This window comes from Dermacentor silvarum, chromosome 4 (assembly GCF_013339745.2).
Source record: "Dermacentor silvarum isolate Dsil-2018 chromosome 4, BIME_Dsil_1.4, whole genome shotgun sequence".
In the NCBI taxonomy this organism is placed as follows: Eukaryota; Metazoa; Arthropoda; class Arachnida; order Ixodida; family Ixodidae; genus Dermacentor; species Dermacentor silvarum.
The window spans coordinates 131,011,923-131,039,892 of record NC_051157.2 but is presented as its reverse complement, the minus strand read 5'-3'; the positions used below and the strand labels follow the sequence as shown (position 1 = coordinate 131,039,892).

General features: G+C 44.1%; 1 protein-coding gene across 1 annotated transcript; it reads left to right on the top strand.

Annotated features, from left to right (window-relative positions):
* The first annotated feature begins 1,192 nt into the window (after positions 1–1,192).
* LOC119448904 (esterase OVCA2-like) lies at positions 1,193–26,103 on the top strand. Its single transcript, XM_037712114.2, has 7 exons — positions 1,193–1,301; positions 7,355–7,377; positions 9,709–9,779; positions 15,402–15,461; positions 19,059–19,174; positions 22,550–22,628; positions 25,931–26,103. The coding sequence occupies exons 1-7, from the start codon at positions 1,278–1,280 to the stop codon at positions 26,101–26,103; spliced, it is 546 nt and encodes a 181-aa protein (XP_037568042.1). The 5' UTR covers positions 1,193–1,277.
* The last annotated feature ends 1,867 nt before the right edge of the window (positions 26,104–27,970 follow it).

Below are 27,970 nucleotides of genomic sequence, written 5' to 3'. Positions count from 1 at the left end.
GTCTCTTTTCCTTCGTGCATGCTGCCTGCAAGTGTTACCACGCAGTCGCAATCGTTTAAACAAGTCATGTCTTGCGCACTGTCACCCAACGAGACTGCGTACGTATCAGGCGCATATCTTCTGCTAACGGAGTTTGAGAGCTCTCTGGAGAATAGCTCCTATCAGTTTGCGAGGCCACGTACCCGGATCATCTCCATTGACCTGCATGCATGCTTATTTTTCTCACGCGGCAGTGAAAGCGTCGACTCGATAAGAGCGATATGGTCTGTTCTATCTTGACAATGCTGCGAGGCGCTCAACGCATTTTCGCTTGCGTGTATCAATATATATAACAGCCGCGGAATAATTCACCCATGTGCGATAGTCGATCACACTAGCAACTTGACTTTCGGCGCTGTATCCGCGATCTCTGCAAAATCTTATCTTTGTAACTTCAAGTTTCCGAATGACTCACATATAACCAAATTTCCGCTTTTGGCAAGGTCCTGTATAGGAATAGATTCGAGAAAATTAACAAGTTAGTTTATTTTGCTCGTTTCACGTTCACGTTCAGACCATCGCATACTTAAATTGAGTACTTCAAAGCGCGAAAAAAAAAAAAAAAAAAAAAAACAGCGCGCGCTAGCTCTTCTCTCCACGCACCCCGATGGAGTCTTTCAACGCTCATATAAAATTATCAGTTAAAAAATAAAATTTTTATTGCGTTTTTTTTGGCTGTGCATACTTGGTTAATATATGTCAATAGTGTGCACGAATACATTCCACATTAAACGTTTGTAATATAGTTCTTCGAGCTAACTTGTGCAAGGAGCACAAGTTCACCGTGCGGAGTTCAACCGCAGGCTGCTGCCCGTCATTATTCCTTCTTTTGCATGCATGCAGTGAACTCGTGGATATGAATAGTCATACAGAAAACACTTAGTACCTTTATCTTAATTGATTACGCTGTAAAAAGTTGCAATAAAAATTGCAACAGTGCACATACCTGATTCAATGAATCCTTTGGCCATGGCCTGTGCAATTCGTCCGGCGCCCAGAAACCCAATAGACATTTTCTATTCCGTCTCTTGTGTGCGTGTAAACACGCCTATAACGTCTTTTGACGGTGGAACAGAAAGGACAATGGCGGCTGGCGGTCAGTAAGTCGAGCAAGCCTCGGATCAGTTAGCGCAAGCGGACCCTTTCGATATCTGAAACTGAAACCATCTGAAACTAGGACACTGACGGCGATCGCAGCGCCCCTCGACGCCAAGCATTTGTTGTCATGGACAACCATCATGGCGGACGTCACAAAGCTGCGGGTGAGTGTGAGAGCTGCCCGTTGCCGGTAGTTATCAGTTTTCGTCGTGGGAAAAACAAAGACTCGGATGTCGCTTTGTCTGCAATGACATTAGAGCTCCTTGTTGTTGTCGAGCACCTCTCGTACGAACGGTGACGAATGTGCCGGCGCGCCATTCGAAGGAACTCGCCGTGGTCGACACGCAGACATCGAGCCGACGCAACGTTTTCATTGAAACTTTATCTTGTAATGCCGTAAAAGTGATCAAGAACTTGCACGGGCGAATAAGTCTCATACTGGCATAAATGTTTCATTTTTTCGAGGTTGATGTAAAGTCAAAACATAATTAGTCTCAAGAGCCAGGCCCTGCATGGTAGTATTCTATTCTAATTATTTTCCTTTTTGCGATTCGTCAATGGTCTGAATGGCGCTACGTTTGCGTTATCGCCAAGATCGGCCGTTCGTGAATGGTGGGTGAAAAAAAAAAAAAAACAATCGAGCGAAAGGAATCGACATATTATACCGGCCCAAAACGCTGCAGCGGTAAAACGTTCTTCGACAGCTGGGATCGATGTGTACGTGTTCGCTAATACCCAAAGAAAAGGGTGGTTGATTAGCGCCAAAATATTCAAGACAATAACAGCACTGTCTTTTCATCAGTTACTCGTGATGTTATGTAATATCAGTCGTGATAGAAGGGGAACCCATGACTGGTTCCTTAAATAGAACGATTCGTCCTGGACGAAGGAGCGAAGCCGTCACCACAGCCTTTCCGTACGTGCAATCGCTTTATCGTACTGCATGTTCTCCCAAAACCATATGCAGTCGCTCTAACTCATGGCATCCCCTTTAAAACGGGGTGGTGGCAAATGCTGCCAAGCTCGATCGTTCTTATTAAATTTGACTTCTTTTCCCCTCACTTGTCGGAATATTGAAATAACTTTCCAAAAACATTATTCGAAATAGAAAGCTCGCTTCATTGGAACTTTTATTTATTTTATTTGTTTATTTACGTCAATGACACTGCAGGCCTTGTGGCCCAACCAGGAGAGGCAAGGTACACAGACAAATATGCAATACAAAAAGCTAGAACACTAGTATAATGCTGCAAGAAAGAAAAAAATATGAAACCATAAGAAAACAAATAAAACAGCAATTCTACCTAGCACGAACTACAGAGAACATTAGTTTCAAGTGATTCTGCAGAGTTACGATGATGACAGGGTATGGCATTCCATTCTTCTATAATTCTAGGGAAAAAGGAAAACTTAAAGAGGTTTGACCTGGGAAGGTAAGGAGAGATAGTTAAAAAGGTAGAAATGATGGGTTTATGCTACCAATCTTGCAGCCATTTCTTACTAGTTACCACCGCAGATTCGTAGGAGTACTTTTTGTTGGGCTAGTTTGCGATACATATTTATTAGAAGAGGGCTGTGTGCATGTGTTAATTTGCGCCCCTTTCTTTATAGACACCAAAGATTCACTTACGTTTCCCCTGCTGTCCTTAAAACCATGGTCTCGGCAGGAAACAGCATCCACGTTTATCGCAGATGAATTATGCTCAGTGGGTTTCTGTAACCATATAGTTTCTTATAATATTGATAGAATGATCCTAGCTGCATTCTGAAGGGGGTGGAATACAAAATAAGTACGGACACCTTCATCTACGGTGTCCCTCGTAACCTACTGTGCTGTTTCGGTGCGTTTAACCCTGCAATTTTAATTTTTTATATTTTAAGAAAATCTTCATCTCCACCATTTCCACACGCTATACCATGCATTGTCTGAATGATTACTCCCATAACTCTGCATTTGCCGACACCCTGATCTGACTTTGAACAACTAGGGCATTGTCTTTTGAATTATTGCAAAACTTTTATTTTTCTTCCAATTGCGCTTACCTCCTCCATGGCGATCACGTCAGAAATCGTAAACTAACCGTAACCTAGTTGTAATCTAGGGGAAAATTATTGTGGTGATTTCTTGCTCGTGCATCGTTGCAGCAGAACTGTTTAACATAAGGAGCTCTACCTTGCATGAACTAAAACCATTATAATTTAGTTTAATAATGAAATGTTTCAACTCCTAAGCTGTGAATCTTAAACTTGCAAACCAATTGAAAGTGACAGTGAGGAAAGAAATTGTCAGAGAAAGTGCTGTCGCTGATAAGTGTTGTATTACTGAGAAAATGCCTGTCAGTGATAAGCTTTCTGCTTTACAAAAAAAAAAAAGCAGTTGGATTACTTAACAACTGAAGACATTATAGGAACACGACATTTATGTCAATGCATAACATTAGAAATTTTTGCCTTACTTAAAGATCGAATAGTCAGTGTATATATATATATATATATATATATATATATATATATTGTGATGTAACAAGAAACTGCTGTGCGTATTCTCATCACTATGTCGGCAGGAACACTGGTCATGATTTGCATACAATGTACATATTTTTCATAGAGTGCACACAAATTATGGGCAGCAAACAATAGGATACCTAATTATGAATTTGTGTAAGGACCCTATAGCACCCTGCTATAATTGAATTAGTGCTAAGTACCACTGCTTGCAATTTCCAACTCAATATATTGGTCACTTTTAAATTTTGATGAAATGTGGTAGGATACGCTGTCCAGTTTGGCTATTTTTAACTTAGTGTACTGCAGTCTCTCACACATTTGACTTTGTCTTTTACTTCCTTTTGTTCTTTATTTTATGCTCTCTGTACATTATATGGCAACTTTGTTTACTAAAAGTCTAACTGGAAATTATTGTGCAACTCAACTGCTGTATTGATCAGTGACAAATAGCTTCAGATCTGCAACGCCTTCCATGTAAATAATTCTATGATATTTTGTGACAAAACTATGAATTGTGAAAGTATGTTGCATGGAATTACAAGACGCACACCTATGTATTATAACAACAGCAAGTTGAGCTAGTCGGTAGGGATTCATGCTAGAAAAAGTTAGGCGTGCAGACACAGCATTTGTGTTGTCCATTTCTCTCTTGTGTCTGTGTCTGCACGCCTAACCTTTTTTTTAACATGTATGCATTATACTTTCATAAGTACACACTAATTCTTGGTTATGAATGTCTTTGTAGCATTGCCTGCTATGTATGAAATAAAGCATATAGTTGAGCTGAATCGGAGAACTGGCTAACCTCCCTGACCGACATTGGCTTAGGGAATTCGGCGACGGCCCGAAGCTTGGCTGGATCGGGGAGTATCCCATCCTTGGATACAAGTTAACCGATGATTGTCAGCTGCCGAGCTGAAATTCGGCACTTCTTTAGGTTTAGTTGTAGGCCTGCGTTTGTTAAGCACATCAAAACACACTGTAGGCGTTGAAGGTGTGTTGTGAAGTCCGGCACAAAAACAACAACGTCTTCAAGATAGCACAAGCATGTGTGCCACTTCAAGCCGCGCAGAACGGTGTCCATCATGCGCTCAAAAGTTGTGGGCGCATTACAAAGCCCAAAAGGCATTACGTTAAATTCGTATAAGCCGTCGGGTGTTACAAAAGCTGTCTTTGGCGGATCGGCGTCAGCCATGGGTACTTACCAATACCCTGAGCGCAGATCTAAAGGTGAAAATAATTCTGCGCCTTGTAGACTGTCAGTGGTGTCGTCTATGCGCGGGAGAGGGTGGACGTCCTTGTGTATGATCTTGTTGAGGCGCCGGTAGTCGACACAGAACCGCACAGAACCATCTTTCTTCGTAACGAGGACCACAGGGGATGCCCATGAACTGTTGGAAGGTCGTATCACCTCGTCGTCAAAGCATGTCGTCGACCTGTTCAATGATTACACGACGCTCTGCAGGAGATACACGATACGGGCGTTGCTGCAATGGCGGTTGTGAGCCAGTGTCGATGTGGTGAGTAACAGTTGATGTCCGGCCTAGGGAAGATTGCCCAACATCGAAAGAAGAATGAAATTCTTCTAAGAGGCACACAAGTTGAGATTGCTGGACCGGCATAAGGTCATCGGCAATAGAAGAACCAAACACATCACTGGACGGTTCCTCACAGACAGAAATAGCAGTGAGCTCACTAGAACTAGCACAGTAATTTTCATCGGGCACGTCCATAACTTGCACGTCTTCAATCGCTTCGACATTGCCTATACATTCCCCTCGGAGCAGCATCACAGGGTATGGGAACGGGTTGCAAACGAAAATGGTGCTGTAGCCCTGCTTGATGTCCACTGTCGCAAAAGGTAGCAGCAGGCCTGTCCGAGTAAGGAAGCGGTCAGATGGAGACAGCAGTGCAACAGCGTCTGAGATTCCGCTGCAGTACATGGGCACGACTATTGACGCGCGGGGAGGAACGTGGGTGTCGTCGTGGACAATTAGCTTTCTTGACAGTGAAGTATTGTCGGTTATCGGCAAATCTAACGGCGGCGAGAGTTACATCTCGGCCCGTGCGCAATGGATAACGGCATTGTGGTGCGAGAGGAAATTCCAGCTGAGGATAACGTCGTGAGAACACAAGGTGAGGATGATGAATTCTAGGGCATACAGAATGTCGTCAATAACAACACAAACAGTGCAAGCCGCTAAGGGGTGGATATGCTGAGCACTGGCTGCGCGGAGGGACAGTCTAGAAAGGGGAGTCGTGACTTTCTGAAGTAGGCGGCAAAGCTTAGCGTCCATAACACATACGGCGGCTCCTGTGTCCACGAGTGCAGATGCGCGAACACCATCAAGAAACACTTCGATCACATTTGAAGGACTACGTTGAGGACTTTCACGTTTCGACGGCGCCGCAGCCCTTGCCTCTTGGACTGCGATGATTAGTTTTCCTGGTCCCGAGTTACGGGACGGGGTCACATCAGCGACACTGAGCGACGGCGTGGAGACGGTGAACGGCGGGTAGTTGGCGTCGGGCGCAAAGTCGGTGACAAAGCCGAATGGGGGTCATAATATGGACGGTTGAACTAGCTTGTCACGGCTGATGCGGCGCTAGGTGGCTGAGCACAGTTACAATAATCAGCGACGTGATCGGCATAGCCGCACGCAAAACATATCGGCCGGTTGTCGGAAAAACGCCACCTGTTCGCTGGGGCAGGTCCCATCCATGTAAGAGGTCGCGTTGTACAGGGCGGATGCTGGTATGACGGCATGGCGGGCTGTGGTCGGGGCCTAGCTGCGACGTTGCCATAACGGAGAGGCACACTCTCCGAGTGTGCCTCTCCGTTATGGCAACGTGCCACTCGGAGAGTCCTCCGACGTGCCAACGTGCCACTCGGAGAGTGTGCCAACGTACCACTCGGAGCAACGTGCCACTCGGAGAGTGTGCTACTCGGAGAGTCCTCGCAACGGACTTCAGCGTAGCTGAGTGGTGCAGCCATCGGGACATGTTGGGCGATCGGTGTAGCTTAGTGGAGCGGCCGCAGGAAGATGTTGATGCTGGTCTGGCAAGACCTCGGCGAGCTCCTCTCATATGTTGTCAGCCAGTCCTCCACATTGGCTTCGTCCGCGCCACTGAAGATGGCAGGGTCCCGGTGGCGAGGCACACCAGAGCACATGACAGACTGAGGAGGCGCTTGCTGGGATGGGGTAGGTGGCACTTGCTGGGATGCGCCTTCTGGCATGGTTGAGCGAAGGGTACAGGATCGAAGCTCCAGGATTCACGCTGTAGGCCGAAGCACCTCCACCACTTGTAAAGGCGTTTATTAGGCACCAGCCTTTTGGACCGACCGTTAGTTCAAGGCCCGAGCTCTCAGCACGAGCGGCGTTTCTTGAGGAGAGCGCAGGAGGGATCGACCCACTTGAAAAGGGCTGGAGAGCACGACCCACTATGGTGTTCATATCCTTCGCTACACCGTCTATTCCTCCTTCCTTCCTTCCTAGTTGAGCTGAAGTTTCCTTGTAGCATAAGCTGGTGAGATCAGCCTGTGCTCCTAACACAGTAATTTACCACTGTAACATGTTACAGTATTGACCTTTGATGTCACTTTAAAACAAAGGTGGTGCATAGCATCATTTTAGCAGCTACTGTAGATTTTAAGCATATTTTTGTCTTAAAGCACCACAGTCTAACTTGGTGGCTTCCTTTTTTCCAGGTTCTTTGCCTACATGGTTATAGGTAAGTGACTGGAGTTGGAGCAGGGGAAGGGGCTATTTTTGGCTAATTAATTTATTGATTGATCTTTGAGGCTTAACATTCCAAATAAACACCGGGGTTATGAGAGAAGCCATAGTTAGTGGGCTCCAGGTCAATTTGGACCACCTGGGGCTTTTTAACCCCTTACCGCATGCTATATCATACATGATAGACCTAGAACTTCTTATACTATAACAGAATTGAAAAGAAAGAAAATCATGCGTATTCACTCAGAATCTATCTCCTCTCTATCAATTAAATAAGTATAGACTGTAGCACTGAGTTATTTTTCCTGTAAGAAATACATGGTGGCAGCTCGTCACACATCGTGCAGAAAGTTCACAAGTAAAGTTATTTTCACTATTTATACACTTGAACCAAGGCTTGTCTAATTTTTTCATGGAAGAAAAATATTTCTGTATCATTTTTGCATTTTGCCCTCATAGAAATATGGCGTTGTGGCTGGGCGAACCTGTTTCCTTGTCCTCAGCAGCAGAACGGCATAGCCACTGAGCAACCATGGCAGGTTCTTTTGCTAATTTAATCGTGTGCTTTACACTTTGTGGCTGTTGACCTAATTGCTGCTCTTTATAGCAGTTTTCTCGTATTGTGTTTCCTTCATAGAAATTGTCCAGCCCAGTACAGCAAGATAAAAACGCATACAGCGAAATATACAAGCCTCATAGGCTCTAGACCTGGCACACACATTTGATGGGAGAGTAAATAAGGTGTAATTGCAAGTGAAAGCAATAGTTAAGTTACTATACCGCTTAAATCAAAACAAGGCAGAAACATCCCAAATGCAAGCAAAGGCACAACTAAATAATTGTATCGTATGTAACGACACAATTTTATTTATAACAGTTATCGCTATCAGATAAGCAGCAAAGCTAAAGATAGGGCGAGTTGGTTCAGATTCATTTTTAGGATGCAGTGCTGCAGGCAACACAGGGACATGCACAACACATAATGCATACTGGTATTAAATTGCTGCCTCAAGTTGAATACATTGTAGCATCCGCTTCAACTGGGCATGTCATTCATAAACAGTTGTCTGTGTTGCAGAGCCATCCATCCATCCATGTTGCAATATACTACTTTAGTTCTTTGGAAACTCCATAACACATATAACCTGAGTGCCTCGTGTATTGTGATGAACAAACTGGTTATGAGTGTCAAGGTGAAATGATTCTTTGTGTTTTGTTGACCCTTCATGGTATCTCTGGTCTTGTGCCTTGCCCTTCAAAGCAGTGGCAGGCCTTGAACTTCTTATCTCTCCAGCATTAGCCTTCTTGAGAAGCCTCATCCTATGTTGGCTTTACATAATATGAATGCCTTAATCTTTATGAAGTGCGAGACACTGCAGCAAGGCAGATAGGGAGAAGACAACACAAGCACTGTCTCGCAATTCGGAAGCCACGCAACACCAACTAACCCGACGTCGCACACCGCTTTAATTTTTCTCTTCTTCAACCTTTAAATATTGTCGTCAATTTTATTGACACATTTTTTTCTGCCCTTCCCTAGAAGCTCTCACTCCTCCTGTCAGCCCATCTGTATTCAAAGAAGTACATGAGCTGTGATACACGTGCCAGTGAAAATGCCTGTCTTTCATAAGGGATTTCCCTCTCGTCCTTTATGCGGACACTTAGTACTCGCTAATTGATTGATTGAAGGCACAGTTGCACTTTGACACTCAACTTCCGGAATGCCGTGTTTGTTAGCTGTATGGTTCAAACCATTGGTTATGTTTCTCTGAGCATGTGATAGCACCTGGGTCCATTGACAATTCGTGAGGAATCTAATGTCTACCTGGGAGTGAGGGCTTCATGACACTCCTGCAGATATTTTTGAAGGGGATGAAGCGACAACCACATAAGATGCATTTTGAACATATTTTTGGTGGGATGCCATGTGCCGTTGGCATGTACATTTTGCACTCTGCAATGAACTTACTGTATTCCCAGCCAGAATATGTGTTAGATGGCTATGAAATAAGGCAGATGCCCCACAGATATAGTCAGTCCTTTAAACCAACGGGGTTATCATGCGGTGTCAAACAGGAATGCCAACGCTTGGCAATGGCATGACAAAACATCAGTTCGAAATGCGTTTCAGGCTGTTTCCCACTTTGAAATGAAAGACCAGAGTCTTTCATTTGATAGCTACCGCATTGTCACCTTAAATCATTTGAGAGAATTTTTACCTGAGCTATAGAATGCCAGCAAAAAGAAAGAATGAAAAAGTAAAAAACGTAAAGAAAACATATAAAGAAACGTACATTAGAGCTGTTCTCTTTCTTCTTTCTTTCAGGCAAGATGCTGCTGCATTCAAGTCTAAATTGGGAGGCTTTCGTAAAGCGACCAAGTCCTTGCTGGATTTGGGTGAGTGCCTGTGTAGTATATCTCCTATTTGTCATAAGTTAACAAGGATTTTTATATTAGGGGGCACAAGCAGCATGCATTCGCAAGAATAGCGACGGCTGCATTGTGCAGTGTGGGGAGGTTCATGGTATGGGAAGGCAGGCATGGAGGCACGGACAAAGGTAGATAGCACGAAAAGAACAGCATAAACGGAGGTGTGAGAGGCTGGCATCCTCTAATCTAAAGCTTTAACATTTCACGAATGCAGTAATAGTAGCACATTTCACATGACAAGCACTCGAAGAGGCCCTGCAACACTTGTTGAACGTGGTAAATAAATTTACTTAGTCATTTAGCAGTACTGCCATCAACATCTGAGGCAAATATTATACCTGTACGTGCAGCTGGGAGCCCATAGTTTCAATCGAAAGGCTGTCTGATAAATTAGTAACATCTGCTGTCGGGCTAGTTGGTACGTGACTATAAATGGTGTTTAGGTGCAAAGAATAAGACACGGACGACAGATAAGACACGTGCGCCAGTCCGTGTCTTATTTCTTGTGCCTAAAAACCATTGCTACTGCCTGACCTTTCCTTCAACTTTTGAAGACCCCCGTAACTGTTTCTTTCCTTGCTCCTATGCAAGAGCAAGCATAATAGCCACTGGGAAGATTTCTTATAATATCACAACTAAGCAAATACGAAGAAATCTTGTCACTGATTGGGTGGTGGTGGTGCTGCCATCTGGTTGTGCAGAGCAATACAAGTGCACCAATACTGTGGCCGTCAGATTGGGAGGTGCAGTGGAGAGTTGCGTTGCATAATCAGGAGGTCAAGCCGGTGCGAAGCTTGGTGCATTGATGACTGGAGCGTGAGGAGACACTGTTCCACGCAAACACTACACACAGCTTTAGATGCAGTAGGAATGATGAAGAGAAAGAGAAGCCTGTGATGGTACGGAGGCAGCGGCATTTTGTTGCTGCTACTAACTCAGTAACTACAAGGTGCATTCAAAACTTTTGCTTGCAATATGTTCATGAGGAGATGGCAGTCCATGTGATTTTTCATTTATTTATACTGTCAGGATTGTTGGCCTTTTGCAGGAGTGAAGGCCAAACATCAACTACAGCCATCAACATTTGTACAGCACTAGATCGATACTAATTGCTCCTACAAAACTCATACAATGCTAGTATGAAGACGAAGAAATGCAATCAAATAAAGCCGAATGATAGTATCTACTAATAGAGACAAACAATGCGGCCAATTTGCCAAAACCACAGCAGTCTTTTACGAATGTGTCATTCACCAATAAATAACACAACAGAAAGCAACAGAAAAGCACAATTTTCTTACTAATGATATACGCTTCAGGCAATTGTAAAGAATTATACAACACTAATTTTTTTCAAGAAAACATCCTGCACCGATGAAATTACTATAGGATCGGGTAACTTGTTCTACTTTTAATAGCTTTTCGGAAAATGCTATGCTTGGAACAATCATTTATTAGTACAGTATAGACCACTTATAACGTAACTGTTTATAGTGCAGAACTGGCTACAACACAGCCTTTTCCGACTCCCATTTACCCTCCCATAGAACTCCATGTATACGCATACCGCTTACAATGCAGCCGCCTGAGACGAAATACCGGTTAATAATGCGGCTTCCGCGGGAAAATCTCGCCGACAAGGGCGGTAGCGAGCACGCTTCTCAACGAGGTGCGCCCAACAATGGGAGAGGACTTCCGTCGCGCGAAAGGCCGTGGGGGTATGGGAGGGAGAGAGGGGAGGGGGGTGACATTTGGCGACGCTGCGTCACCAAATGCGTATCTTGCAACCGGGCGCAAGGGTAACTGGCGACATAATCTCCCAGGCGAAAGGAGCAAAGCGGGAAGGCAGCACTGGAAGGAGGGAGGGGGGGGGGGCTTCTATTCTGCCAACAAATGTGTTCTTGTACTTTGCGCCTGTGCTGGCTGTTGGTGTTGTCGCATGCACCGTATCTTGAAAGCGATCTCCACATGGCTCTGACCTTTGCTTACGCCGCTCAGTTTCCGTTGAAGCGATAGACCGCACAAACCTTCGCTCGCTGTGGCGGCCGCGCTTCCCCACGCCCGCGTTTTGACAGTGGTTGTCTGCGGTCATCGAGTCTATTCATGTTTGCTTGGGCACGTTGACACCACGCTTGTTAATTCAGTTAGTAAGCGAATGTGTCAAGTTTATGCAGCCGATAAAACTACTCTCCCTACTTCTTATAGCTGTCTACTAATTTGCTATCGCAATTGATGTGTCGCACTTTCGCCTTTAGGGCGAAAGTGCGACATTTTTAAAGAATTATTCCTTTGCTTCATGCGAAGATCGTGGGTACTTGGACATTACCCTTTCAATGTTTGTAAATTTAAACGGATGCAAAACTCCCAGTCACACGCTTCGATTCTCGGATACGTGCGGCTGCTTGGTCTACATGTTTTGCATACGTGCAGGGCTTGAAAATCGTTGTTTTGGTTATAGTGCGGTACCGCTTATAGTGCCGATATTCACGACTCCGGCGAGTTACGTTATAAGCGGTCTACACTGTACCAGCATTGAAATATACATACTATGGTGATGCCTGGAATTCTCTTTGCCCTTTTGTATACGGGGCATTTTCTTAAACCATACAGAGTTTTTCAAAATCACCTGTAGCATATAGCATAATTGTAGCCCTTGAGCTGAATTACTCAAGCAGCGAATGCTACTCGAAGAGAAATTAAAATGCATAATCGACTAATTAACGAAAAAAACAGTAATTACCCTTTTTAATTACTTTATGGCACATATTGCTGTTTACTCATTGTAGCCAATGAGTTTGCAAGGCTTATGCACTTGGAATGACTTCTAAGGATCGTACTAGTTTCGAGATGTGTGCCGTCGAACTTGCGTTGAAATGTGCTGTTGTTCCACTTACTTTTTTGACAAACCGCCATATAATGCATTGAAACAGAAAGGTAACTGGAATGCCCATGTATTTCATTGCATACATTAAGAATAAATATCTTGAAACTGATGTCATTCTGAAGGTTAATCCCAAGTGGATATGACTTGCGAACTCGCTGGCTACAATTCGTAAATTGCAATACATGTGTGCCGTGAAGTAATTAATTAAAGGGACATTAAAGGCAAATATCAAGTCAAACTAAATTGATAGATTAGTGCTCGAAAACGTCTAAGGCATTGATCATCACAAACAGAGCTTTAGTGATAGAGAAATAGAGGTAAATGCAGGACACGATTAGAGACTTTCCCGCGACATTCAAGTACTAGCCCGATGACGAAGGCACTCCTCATTATAATTATGTCACTAGTACTTCACCACTCGTAATGAAAAGACCATTGTATTGCGTTGCAATACGAAAGAAAACGCTACTTGTCCCGTTCTATTTGATAAAAAAAAAAAACTCATTGATGTAACCCTTGACAACGACACGGGTGGTCGAAAGGTTTTGTTTTCTTCCTTCTGCGCCGCCTGCGTTTCTGTAGTTTCGTTATAGCGTTGTGCTGCGCTGTTTTTGCTGGCTTGCGAAACTCACACAAACTGCAAGTAGGAGAGCATGCCATGTCCATGTGATGTCGCAGGAATCCTTAACAGTCCGTGCCGCCTGACAAAGAGCAGTTGCAGCAGCGAATCCAACGCTCTGTCTTGGCTCAGTTTCTCCATGGCCGTACGTTTGCATTTTGTGCAAAAAACCGTAGTGCCGTATGTTGGGCGACGGCCTGCTCACCAATGGCAGTAAAGGGCGGTGATGGCATATGCAGTGTCACCACTCCCCACTCGGGGCGTGTGTTTTGAATTGTGCGATTTTCTTGTAGATGCGATTTTCTTGTAAACTAAGTCTTTCCTTGGCAATGAACAAGCGCTGCAAGGTTTCTGGCATGGTATTTTAACAGTCCACATCAACTTGGTATATGCCTTTAGTGTCCCTTTAAAGATGTAAATTGTGAATTTTTATTAATTAGTTGAATATGTGTTTTGATTGCTCGTGCAAGTAATGCCTGCCACTTTGAATAATCCAGCTGAAGGACTAGAATTATGCTATCTGCCACTGGTGATTTACTTAAAATTCTGTATCGTAAAAAAAATGTAGTGCACAATTAATACACAGCACATTCCATGTCTTTTATAAAAGGTGTTTCAAGGCTCTTTATGTTGTTGTTGTAACTGTTCCATTATAACCTCTTAAGGGAAAGGAAAGAGGAAAGTTATAGCTCGAAGACCTGCAGAAATAGTAAAAATGTAGCTAAATTCACTGCCTCAGCCCTTTAAAGTTTAGTAAAGAGGAGGAACTCTTGCATGTGGGCAAGATTGTGCAGCCCTTTGAGTCTAACTTGTTACTGTATGCTTTGTACATCCTTATGTCCCTTTTGGGCCTAAACCCAGTCATATGGAATTTGCTCTTTTTTTTTTTCCAGCCTGCAGAATCAGTGTAACGAGATATGACACATTCTCTTGTTATCAGTTATCATATTGAAAAACGGACACACAAGGCAGTTATTGTGTGCACGTAACTCGATGCTATTGAAGAATAGAATGGTAAAGCTTACGTGGCCACTGTATGTGCCACTGTTTTATGCATTTTTATGGACAATGCCGGTACGCAAAATGGTAGTTATACGCTTCTTGTGTCTTTCAGCAAAATGACCGTGCCGATAAGCCCCTCCAGCAAAGCCGCCTGTTGTACGCCGATACAGGGATTCGCAGATAATCCGGACACATGTGATGCTCCTTCCAAATATACCATGCATCTCGAAACATCCATTAAGTGATTTTAAGACAATACTGAGGGGGGAATTAACCTCAATTTATATATTCTGGAGACAAACAAAAGTGAGAAAACGAATGGTGAAGATGTGAGGCTAGAATAGATGTCAAGAATAGTGAACTGGACGAGCTGGAGTATATTGATTGTGTAGCAGCGCATGTGTCCCTTCTTTGCATTTTAACACAATAAAGCCTTCGTTATGCTTTATTTGGGCTGCAAATTTTTCACGATGGCCATCTGTCGCTGTAGCCGACAATTTTGTGCCTCACAGTTTGCTTTAACCACGTCCAGCTGTAGGGATGCATAATATACAGGCGTTAGTTTTTCTTTTCTCTGTTGCCAAACAGGAAGCATGCTACCCTGTGCTACACCAGTCCTCATTGCGCCTTTTCAGTGCGTTAGCATTCTTTGAGTACTTCACCACTTTTTGGGCGTGTCCAGAAAGAAGTGTAAGAGAGAGGAGCCCGGTTGCCGCACGACACGTTTGTCAGCATTCGCACGCGCCGGCGCGCCATGCATTTCGGAGGCCATGCGCAGGCTTCGCGGCGACGGCGCTAGATGGCGCCGAGTGTTCTTAGAGAAGTGTGAAAGAGGAATCCAGCTACAGTACACGCCTCATACATAACTTGTTTCGATGCTGGCAATATGTTGTGTCGTTATATTGATTCAGTGCTAACGCATTACTGTTGGGAGAGAGAGAATAAACTTTAATCAAAAGAGCACGCGAGCGTAGGTAGCTCCTCCGCTCTGCAGTGGGTGGCCCCTCAGTCCAGGAGACCAGCGGCAGTCATCGTGAGATGGGTTCTGCCGCAATTTGTATTTTGCATCTCTTGCTTTCTCTAGTGTTCATCGACGCTCCCCACCTCATTGAAAACGGAGTCTATGGTGAAGCAGACACTGAAGGTGAGAGCAGCAATCCACAGATGCTTTCTGTCTGGATGTGGTCTAATTACAGATGTGGTCTCATTGCAGATGCTTTGACAGACTGTGGAGATGTCATATGTTCAAAGAAGCGTGTCGGGGCAGTTTTTTTCAACTCAAGCTCCAGTGTGGAACTTGAGCTCAAGCTTGATGTTTGTAAAAGAAAATGATTTTGCATTCACATTTACAGCTTCTACATTGTCTGTCTGTTAAACTGTGGGAAATGGTAGGCACTTCTGGTGCGAACATGTGGGAAGACAAAATGGTAGTAAAAGATACATGTATACAGGAGTGGCGATTGACTGACGATAGCGTTTTACCTGACTCAACAACCTTTCTTCACTAGCTTCAGTTTTCTTTAACTTATCTTGAGCACAACATGGAACAGAGCTCTACAAGACAAGACTGCACAGTACAGTATAGACCACTTATAATGTAACCGCTTATAGCGCAGGACCGGATATAATACGGTCTTTTCAGACTCCCCTGTTAATTTTCCCATAGCACTCTATGTATACGCGTATCCCATATAGTGCAGTTGCGGGAAACGAAATACCGGTTACAGTGCAGCTGCCTGGAAGTTCGGCAGTCAACCTAGAGGGCAAACGTTCCCCTCAAGCCACAAATCCCGTCTTTACTCGAATCTAACGAGCACTTTTTTCCCCAATAAAACAGGTCCGAAAATTGCGTGCGCATTAGAATCGAGTACGGCCCTAAATCTGCGTTACCATATAGCCGCCGGCATTTCAAAATGGCCGCCTCGCACGTGTGTCAAGCCTAGCTACTCCTGAGCCTAGCTACCGTAGCTACCTCCATGTGCTGCAGTACACGTGCTTAGGAAATAGTCTACTATCTGTCTTCACGTTCTCTGCATCTGCTGTATCAGCATGAAGTACGGAGTTCATCATGATGCCATACTTAAAAGGAAAGTGATCATGTGTGCGGAGACAGACGGAAATCAGGCCACATCACGGGTGTTCGGAGAATCCGAAACTTGCGTTCGGGACTGGCGCAAACAGAACGAGAGGAGTTTCGCCACCAAAGCAATGCAGAACGGTTTCAGTGGACAGAAGCAGGACGTTATCTGTGACGATCCACTTCGGCGATATGATCGCCTTGGCCCTATCTTGAAGGCAATCTGCGACCGGGAAAATCTGCCGCGTACAGTGTTTTCGCCGCTTATAGGTCGCATTGAAGCGAGAGGCATGATAGCACGAATGTCAATTTGCTCGCCACGCTTCGCCACTCGAGTGTTTTGACAGTTAATTTCCGCGGTCAATGAGCGAGATGTATTCATGTTTGCTTGTGCGTGCGTGACACCGTGCTTGTTAATTTATTTAGTAAGCGAATACCGAACCTAGAGCACGGTGACAGTGACGGCAGAAATGCGCCCGGAGTGTATCGCAATAAAATAGTTGTTTTGGTTACAATGCGGTACCGCTTATAGTGCGGATATTCGCAACTCCGGCAGCTTACGTTATAAGCGGTCTACACTGTACATTATAAAGCATCTATGGCATTGTTGCTTCTTTTGGAAAGTGACAATAGCAGAACCTGTAAAATCTCCACAATCATCTACCTTACGGCATTGATTTTTCAGCAGAAGTCATGGTTATAGACACAAATATATAGCAAACTAGCCATTATATATTAGCCTTAGCCAAACACTGTGTAGTGTCATTTGCCTGTTTTTTTTTTTTTTTTAGTGTGATCTTTGCTGTAAGAGTGTCACAGCACTTTGCGCAGTTGCCACCTCATTCTGCCATTTATGCGTTTCATTGTATAGTGAGCGGTCAATTTTTAATCTGATGTAGTACTAGCTAATTGGTTCATGCTTTTTGCGATGGAAAATATGCAAAAACATGTAAAGAAACAACCTGACAGGAATTAAAGAGTGTTACTTGCAACTAACTTTACTTAGAAGACAGGTACATTTTTTAAGGAAAGTTCCAGCATGTGCAAACAAACACATTTGTGCACGGAAAACAGACCAGATAGCAGTAGAACTTGATTAAAAGCTTGATTGATCGATTACAAGTGTGGATTATTTTAAAACCTGGATATATTTTGTCTTCTTTTTTTCTAAAGTATATGATGCCAGGAATGCCTATAGCACTTTACTGCTATTGTTGAAAAGAATAGCAAGGAGCATTGTGTATTAGTATTTATTTGTATTTCAGAATTACAAGGTATTGCAACCTTTGTCATGACGAGATAACTCGTCATCAGCAGTTGAGTGGTTAAATCTTCTGCCAGTCTAGGTTAATTGCCTGTGATGCCAATGGTTACAGCTTCAATATCATCACACTGGGGACCAAACTGCAAGGTTTTTAGGAATGGAACTGTGTGCAGCACTTTAGATGCTGCATGCTGTTTTTAGAATAGGCATTGTGGCGTCTGCATATGATGCTTTTCCAATGCACTGCCACCTGGCGCACTAAGACTGCACTGCAAATGCAGGGTTTTGCACAAGCTCTGACTACAGTTGCTATGTAGACTTGCGTGCACCAGCATGACAGGTGCAGATTGGCAGCCAAAATGTAACACCCTGGTGTGGCCAACTCTCACCACCAGGCTCAGTGGCTTACAGTACTTGCAATTGAGCACAGTGTCTTGGGGTTTAATTATTGACCATGATGGCTGCATTTTGATCAGGGTTCGAATGCAAAAATGGTCACATGTGCTGTGGGAAATACAGTGCTGAGAAGTGTTAACTGATGCATCACAGCACAGATTCTGAGGCTGAGTTTCTCGAAACGGGTGCTAGGCACCGCTAAACTTCTTCTAAACTGATGTAGCTACATCAATGCTTGGCTGTAATTCTGCAATTGGGATATGTGCATTAAAATGATTAATTACAAAGTTAACTTGAAAAATTTCAGTAATTAGCTGACATCACTTTGCAATTTGTCATGCAAGTAGTGTACGACTCTTCAGGTAATCCTGCTGATGGGACAGCATTGTGATGTGTGCCAGTAGATGAAAGCACTTGAAGGTAATAGTGGATGAAGACAAGGGAAATATAACAAAACAAACGACAGTGTTGTATTTCCATGTTGTTGTATTTGCCTCGTACCCGTCCATTCGTGCCGTCAGGTGCTTCCGCTTTGTGTGATCAACTAGCTCAATTCAAGATAGGGCCACAGGAGATCTTTGTTAAGTCTGCTTCTATTAAAGTGGATAACTCACTATATAGGCTGCAGGGGAAGCAAGTCCTTGTAGCCTGTGCTTCCCCTGTTTTTAATCCTGCCCTGACAACCACTCCCACCGTCATTATGACGGCACAGTGCCTAACATCATTGGATATATTATTTGACATGCCAGCAGAAGTCATTTAATATAGGCGTACACTACTCTAAAATTTTTGCCTATGGTCTTTAAGGGAATATTTCCCTTTTTAATAAAGGTAGTTCTCTGAATATTCAGGTTCAAGGTAAGAAGGTTTGACTGTGCAAACATGTCCCTTAAAATTCATGCCCATTGCTTAGCTGCTTTCGTGTGCACACAATAGACTGCCTTATGAAGCAGAAGAGAAAATGCACACAATAAATGCAATTACTCACCTGTATTGTGATCTAGGTGGCCGTGCCTGGTGGTTTTCAAGTGAAAAGACGTTCAGTTCCAAGGAGTACACAGACACGTGCCGTGGCTTTGAGGAATCGGTCAAAGCCATTGAGCAGGCATTCAAGGAGCAGGTAAGGCTGCTGAAATGACACATCCTATTTTGGTTTCTGTACGCTGTATTGGCAAGAGGTTGCAGAAGGAAGTTAGTTTGGAAATAAACTGAAAATGAAGCATTTCAGGGTTACACAAACTCTCGATAATCCGTCTAAGAGAGATCAGATAACATTATTTACCATGAGGTTACAGTAGGGAATGATGCTGTAATAGCAAAGAAAATGCCTATAGCAGCGTTTAAGAGAAAAAGAAGTGGGTTACGCGACTAAGCACATGCAATATAACAAAATGTAAAAAAAGGATTATGCAGATCTGGCACATTGTCAAATGACACACCTGCCAACTCTCGCTAATTTCCCGGAAAGCTTGCAAATTTGGGCTCATTCTACGATTTCACGATTATTGTTCGGATAGAAAGTCTTGCACATCGTTCTGCAGCCTTTCTATTGGAAGTCTGCTGGTGAAGGGACGCAAGAGAGGTATTTGCTTGAGACAAAGTTCCTAAAGCAGGCACAATCGGCAATAACAAAGTAATTGAAAAAGTCACCATGATCTAAAAACAACATGTTTGTCAGTCTCTGCTATTCTAAGACTGCTGCTGCTGCTTTTCTGCAGTGTCTAAGGATAAATCATCATTAATATTGATAAAGTGCTTATGAATCCCACAAAAGGCATTTACTGAGGGCAGGCTTTATGCACTTATTTGCTGTACACTTTCTGCTTGCATGTACTATGCCTTTCTCAAAACACTTCACCTGTCTATCTGACTGTAGCAAAAGGCGCACCGGTGCTATCTCAGAGGCCATAATTCGCCGCTGTGTGGTACAGTTGTTGCAGTAGAAATGCTGCAGCATGGTGATTGCAGCTGCAAACGCTATCAGGTCGCGCTTGGTGGCAAGGGTCACCACCTAAAATGTTACACAATGGTCCTTGGCTATCACAGCCACATTTCAATGGGGGTAAAATGTAAAAACACTGTTGTGGCAAGCTTAGAGTACGTCTTAAAGAGCTCTAGGTGGTCAAGATTAATCTGAAGCCACCTTGTACTGTGTTGTCTCTCAGAACCTGCATGTTGCTTTGAAATGTTAAACCCCAGCAATAAATAAATTAGTGACAAACATTATTGAACCGAGTCTTCTATACACTACACACAATAAAGAAGAAAATCTTTGATAAAATGTCAATGGAAGCATAGACTACACACCATAAAAAAGAAAAGCTTTGATAAAATGTCAATGGGAACACTGATAAACATTCACGAAAACACTTCTAAAATATTGGTAAATGATATGCTGCTGGAACCTGAAGTGTGGCTATAGCCACAGCTCAAAGCTTCCTCACACAAGGTGGAGATGGATTCGTGGAACACTTGGAGTCGTGGTGTCTGGTCTGTGTAAACCACATGCACTGCATGTGTAATAAGCATGGTAAGATAAAGTGCACTGGCAAAGCATAAAATACTGTCCTTGAAGCACTTTTTGTCACTAGGCTTTGTTGTGGCAGTGTGTTGCTAACAGCAGCCTCTTAGTGTGCGTGCCTTCTTTATCAGCCTGCCATGTAAGCACGCCACAAAAAATTACGGCAAAACCCATCTTGTGCTGAAGGTCAATGTTAATGCGATTATCACTGAAGCAATGCAGTGACACTGTATTGCCAACACCAAGATGCGTCATGTGCGAGGCGTGTATGCAGCCGAGGTTCTTGCACTTCCCTCGGGACACATTGTACTAGCCAGCTGCGCTGCCTCGAAGTCCACATGTGGAGCATGTCTGCATATATATTCAGACAAGATTGTCTGAATATCATCATCATCAGCTTATATTATATGTCCACTGCAGGACGAACGCCTCTCCCTGAAATGTCTTGCGCTAGCTGATTCCAACTTGCGCCTGCAAATTTCCTAACTTCATCGCCTCACCTAGTTTTCTGCCGTCCTCAACCGCACTTCCCTTCTCTTGGTATCCATTCTGTAACTCTAATGGTCCACCGGTTATCAATCCTACACATTACATGGCCTGCCCAGCTCCATTTTTTCTTCCTAATGTCGACTAGAATATCGGCTATCTCCATTTTCTCACTGATCCACACCGCTCTCTTCTTGTCTGTTAATGTTAGGCCTGACATTTTTCGTTCCATTGCTCTTTGTGTGGTTCTTCACTTGCTCTCGAGCTTCTTTGTTAACCTCCAAGTTTCTGGCCCGTATGTTAGCACCGGTAATGATTGTACACTTTTCTTTTCAACGACAATAGTAAGCTCCCAGTTAGGATTTGGTAATGCCTGCCGTATGCACTCCAACCCACTTTTATTCATCTGTAAATTTCCTTCTCACAATCAGGGTCTCTTGTGAGTAATTGACCTAGATAAACGTACTCCTTTACAGACTGTACAGGCTGACTGGTGATCCTGAATTCTTGTTCCCTTGCCAGGCTATTGAACATTATCTTTGTCTTCTGCATATTCATCTTCAACCCAATTCTTACACTTTCTCGATTAAGGTCCTCAATCATTTGTTGTAATTCGTCTCCATTGTTGCTGAATAGGACAATGTCATCTGCAAACCGAATGTTGCCGAGATATTCGCCGTTGATCCTCACTCCTAAGCCTTCCCAGTCTAAGAGCTTGAATACTTCTTCTAAGCATGCAGTGAATAGCATTGGAGAGATTGTGTCTCCTTGCCTGACCCATTTCTTGATAGGTAACTTCCTACTTTTCTTGTGGAGAACCAAGGCAGCTGTGGAATCCTTGTAGATATTTGCGAATATGTTAACGTATGCCTCCTGTACTCCTTGATTATGCGATGCCTCTATGACTGCTGGTATCTCTACTGAATCAGATGCCTTTTCATAATCTATGAAAGCCATATAGAAAGGTTTATTTACTCCGCAGATTTCTCGATTACTTGGTTGATGACATGGACATGAATATCCCTTCCTGAAGCCAGCCTGTTCTCTTGGTTGGTTGAAGTCAAGTGTTGCACTGATTCTATTGGAAATTATCTTGGTGAATATATCTGTCTGTGTCTGAATGTATGACGATGGTTCGGTTCCACCCACCACCAAAGAAATTTTAAAGGACTTTTATGTCATTACAGAGCCGCACATACCCATGTGATGCATACCCATCGACCCAAGTTGACATTAAATAGGTTTATGGATCTGCGGCACATAAGCAGTGGCCAAAGTTGGTCTGACAGCTGATTTTGAATCCGGTTCTTTCAGCACAGCAGCCCAATACTCTAACCCTTTAGACCGTGAACTACGCAATTACTCAAGTTGGCGGGAAAATGGTTAGAGATATATAAATAGGTAGATAGATAAATAGAGAGGTACCAGAAGGTGCGTAAAAGTATCCCAAGAATGCAAATGGCATTAAACGCCTGCTTCCGTCTGCAGGGTCCCTTTGATGGAATTCTGGGCTTCAGCCAGGGGGCTGCCATGACAGCCATGATTCTCTCACTGCAGAGCCTTAAGAGTAAGTTTTCCACAGCCTTCCAAGGTCTGAGCTATGCTCCGTTTCATGCGCAGTAGGCAACGCTATGAAGTGTAAGAGAGACTACATTCATTGCTCACATTAGTGACAGAAAGACAGTGTGTCACGTGTGATAAGAAAATGTAGGTATGTGTCATGTAATTCGATGCAACTAAAGACAAAAATTATTTCACCTGTATTAGTAGATTACCTTTCTACAATACCAAAAATGCCACTCTCACTGCGAGAGGACGCTTGCTAAGCTAGAAAAGGTGCAAAAAATGAAAGGACGGGTAGCGACGCCACATCGACGTTTCCGCATCTGCTCGCCACGATGGCACGGAATTTTGCAGTGTCTGCTGGGGCCTAGTAAATTGTTTATCCTGTAAGAACAGACTGAGTACACTGTGTTTTAAGGAGCCAGGGATTGATATAGCAACTTACGCAAATTTTAGTGAGCCAAGCAGCTCAAATACGCAAGAATACTTTGGAATCTGTGATGACACACTGATGTACCAGTGCTCGAGTTTCAGCGCAAAAGAAATGACACTTTCACCTTCATTTTCTCTTCCAATAATCAGCCTATTATCGTGAAATTAATGAAAGTAGAGTTTTCAAACAATATTTATTCAGTCTAAATTGATTTCATGCTTCTCTTTAGTGTCCCTTTAAGTCTCATATATTTATGTCACAAAATACGACGTAATTCTAACATGGAAGGCGTTGCATAGCTGAGCCTATGTGCTACCACCAAACGAGCATTTGGCGATTAGTTGCCACAGCACACTGCTTGCAGTCATGGCCAAAACATGGTACATCGCATACTGTAAACACAAAAGCCCACAAGTAACATGCGATTCAACGTAACCTCATGTCCACAAGTTCTTGTTTCTAATAATGAAAGTAGATAGTATTCTGTACAAAGCATCATGGATCAAAATCAACTGCACTGCAAAACGCACAGAGTGCAACTTCTATTACTGCACTACTTGTCTAGCTTCCGATTGTGTTGCCGGCTAAGTATCAAATGGAGTTTAGTGAGTTGGCTGCCTACTATCAGTCCTTTTATTCATTTAATTATTTATTATTATTTCTTTTTTTTTGAGTGTCTGATGCCTGCAGTTATTGGCTTGTAGAAGGAAAGCTAAGTACAAAAAACAAAGATAGTGAATTAGTGGTGAAATTTTCGAGCACTCAGGATTTTAATAAATAGAACAAGGCCTGGTATTGTGCTAGGTTGTGATTCATAATGGCTGAAGGTGAGGTTGGGTGTGAAAACCAGATGGGGACCATCAAGACGTCATGAACAAGTGATAACGCCCAGCTAAGTTTTATTGAGAGAAACAGTGTGATTACTGTGACGGCTGCAAAGTCACATGTACATGCCTGGCTGTGATGCTTGAGGTGGTTGCGTGCCAATGCGTTGTGGCCGGACTTTGCTGCCAAAGCGGCCAAGCAGATAAATGGAGGCTCAGACTTTGGGGAAAGAGAAGATGAATTTATGCAGAAAGTGCGTACATATAGCAGTTAGTGAAACAACTGTCTAACAATAGTTTAGCATAGCCTTAAATATGCTTCAGCTGCGCCGCTTATCCATTTGATTATCTTCTGTCTTCGTATTCCTTGTGTTTAATGTTAAGCCAAATTAGCATTCATACAAGCTAGGCAGAACTTTCAGTTCTTGTGTGTTTCAGTGTTTGTCGTTGCACTCCTGTCTCACTGGGTGAAATAAAGGAGAGGGTTTGTCGCAATCGGTGGTAATTCAGGTTGCACAGGTGATGTTCCTCTTACATGAGAATTAGCCTGAAGAGAAAAGGTCCAGTCGTCCTGGACTCTCTGAACAAAGGACTAATTGGCGTCAGTTGGACTAGCTTGCCGCCACTTCGCACAACTAATAAAGGCAGAACCCCTGGCACAGCTTTGCTTCAAAGAACCAACACTGCAAAGCGGTCATCTCTGCGGACAATGGTCAAGTGTCAGCACGGGGTTGTGGTTCTCCGGCAAAATAATGCGTGGCAATTGGAACATTTTGCATTGTTTTGCATATAATAGAAATAAGGTCGGTCATCCCTGTGAAAGTTCTATGTGCATTGGTTAAATGCTGTGGCACGAAAGGTCATCACCAGCACTGCTTCTTGCGTGTACGTCTCGTGATGCATGTCTGCACTAGTACAGCTCCAATATGCTATGGCTGTGTGATCTCACCAAAATGGGACTGTTGATGCCACATACAAGCTGTATGAGGCAGCACTAGCAAGAAGCGCCCTTCTGGCCAGTGTCAAGGACCATTCACCCAGGACTGTGGAGGTAGCGTGGGCCTGGTGGTCTGGAGTTCGACCAGCATGGAGGGGCCCAGGCAGAGACGAAAGGCGATCCATGTAACGAGTAACAAAACGTTTAGCAGTCAGCTCCACAAGCCTCCTCTCGGAGAGTGACACACAGTCAAGCTTGCTCAAAAGCTGAAGGCTGAAGTTCATTGGCGGGGGCGGACTTTATAGAGTTCGGAACGCGCTCGCTCAGGGGAAGGAGAGAGCAAACGCTCTCCACGCTGGTGGCGGCCACTCGGTGCATGAGGAAAGCTCAATGGTTCCTCTAACCGCCACTGGCACAGCACTGGGAAAGGCACTGACGTGCGCACACGCACACACCGTCACCGCCGGCGTCTTTCTTGCGGAGGAGAAGGAACGAAAGCTTGTGCGAAGCTTAATCGTCCCCAACACTGAACGGAGATGGCACTGCAGAGCTTAGGCCGACATCAGGGCGCCACGTGTGCCCTCGGGGAAGGAGGCCAGACGCTAACAAACGCGAACGCCTTTTCGCCGTTTTGGCCTTCTAGGCTGTTTTCTTTAACGGTTGCTGGCCACTCGGCATATTCAAAACGTCCGGGCTTTCGATGTTGCTTTGTGGCAAATTGTTCTGCACACAGGCCAGTCAAAACACCAGCGATAAACCATGCAGTAAAAATTTTGTAAATGGCTGATCCTTCTGCACACTTCTTACTGTCAAAGGCTAGGAGTCTTTGGTTTGATTGCTTAATCACAGGGAGGCCTAACTAGACAGGCACCTGGTTGACCTCCCTGTTGTTAACCTCTCTGCCTTTCCTTGCTTCTTTTGTCTTTGCTTAATCAGTATTTCATTGCAGGGACCCCTTGAAGATCCAGTTAGCACTTATTATTGGTGCACTGTGAGTGATTTAGAGATTTCATGAGGCAGTTGGCTGTGCCTTATGTGCTTATGTGAATTTCAGGCCCTTTGTTTGTTTTTTTACCTGTTCAAAGACCTTTTGCTTTACGAAATTTGTGCAGGAGTGGAGTGCAGCTTTAAATTTGGTGTCCTAGTAGCCGGGTTTCGTAGCCGCTCCAGCGCGCACGACTACCTCTTTGCACAAGAGGGCACGATAGATGTGCCTACACTGCACGTTGTGGGGGAAACAGACAACATTATACCCAAAGGTGAGTGGAACCAAGTTGTGTTTTGACCATTTGAAGCACAAACAGTACTTGGTGAAAGTTAGCTGCTTACTATTTTCTCACTGTTTCTTTTATTGCGATAGCAATTATATGGACACTCAAAAGCAGATTTCTGCCGTCGGTGTCGCCGTCGCCGTGAGGTTCCGTATGACGTCAATGGAGATGAAATCGTCGCCGCGCGCCGAACGCTGTATGTGCGAGTGAAAGGGCGCGAGGGACGCGCGCTTTCACGGGGAGTGAACGCACGGCGGAGAACAAACGCGCGTTCTGCTCTGTGCTCCTTTAAGGGCTGCAGAAGTAGGCGTCTCTTTCCTCCTCTACAATCACCATATATGTAGAGCAAACGTGCCTTCTTCTGACGCACGAAAGGCCGTGGGGGGTAGGGGGAGGGAAGGGAGGCGACGTTTAGCTGCGGCACCAAGTGCCTATTTATATCAGAGGCTCCGGCAACAGTCACCAACGCCGCACGCATTTTGAGCGAACGCGGGCAAAACGCCGACGGCGTCGACAACAGTTCTGCGTGTTGCCGGTGCTGCTGCATGTCCAAGTTTATACAGCTGATAAAGCTGCTATCATTACTCCGTATAGCTCTCTTCAAATTTGCTATCGCAATTGATGCTTCACCTTTCAGGTGAAACTGCGACAACTTTTTATTTTCCTTTTCTTTCAAAACAAAGTCACTCACTGACTAGTAAGTACCGTTCTTCTTGGCCACGGCGGCCGCATTTCGATGGGGGTGAAATGCGAAAACACCCGTGTACTTAGATTTAGGTCCACCTTAATGAACCCCAGGTGGTCTATTTCTGGAGTCCCCCACAACGGCGCACCTCGTAATCAGATCGTGGTTTTGGCACGTAAAACCCCATAATTTAATTTTTAACTTTTTTACCATTCTTCTTGAAAATCTAGTGTTTTCAAGCATGAATAGGCAGAACATGATGGCACACAAACAATGTAGTACATGGGCTCTCACTTCCAGCTGTTTATTTAGGAATTGTCAAATAAGCTTTATACACGCAGACCAGCAGCCAAATCAACAATTCACATCTATAACTGGCCATCTAAAAAGTGCAAATCTTTATCAGTAATGTTTACAGTAGGTGTGATCGTGCAAAATATGCCATTTTTTAAAATCTGGGCTGCATCAAATAGCTCTCTCTTTGCGTACTCTGCTTTCTGGTGCATGCAAAAACAAAAACAGAAAGAGAGGCAGCTGAGGCAGCCCACAGTAAGAAAACTGATGAGGTTTGTACAAGCACCAAAGAAGCCCAGATGGTCATCTTTTGATGTGAATTGTTGTTGATTTGATCACTTGTCTGCATGTAGAGGCTGTTTCACACTTATGGGAAAACTCGGAGCGTATTGCATCACGAAGCAGCGAGCGCTGACGTCGGGCGCCGGCAGCAGCTCGCGCAGGCACGGACGCTCGTGGGGCGGAGTCTTGAACCGCGTCGGCTGCTATGGTGGCGCGCGCTGGCCGCATTATTGGCAATCGTGCTACTGTCAGGGGCAGTGTGCGAATATCATCGATACTGCAGGATCTGAGCCGATATTTTCACCGAATTTGAGCTTGCTGTCTTGTAAAGTTGCTTTAGGACTCTGAGGAACATTGTGGATATCGGCGGTATGACATTATGGAATGCTTAGTTCAATAACTCATTTTCTACGAAAGCTGTAATTAACCTACTCAGATTAAACAATTATCGTTTGTCACTTGCGACATGCTTCCCTACTGACATGAAATACAGTCGAGCCTGGATATATCGAACTCAAAGGGGATTGCGAAATAGTTCGATATATAGGTAGTTCGATATATAAAATAATAAACTATAAGGGGGTTTATTTACAAACAGGGCTATGCAACAACAGCCTTGG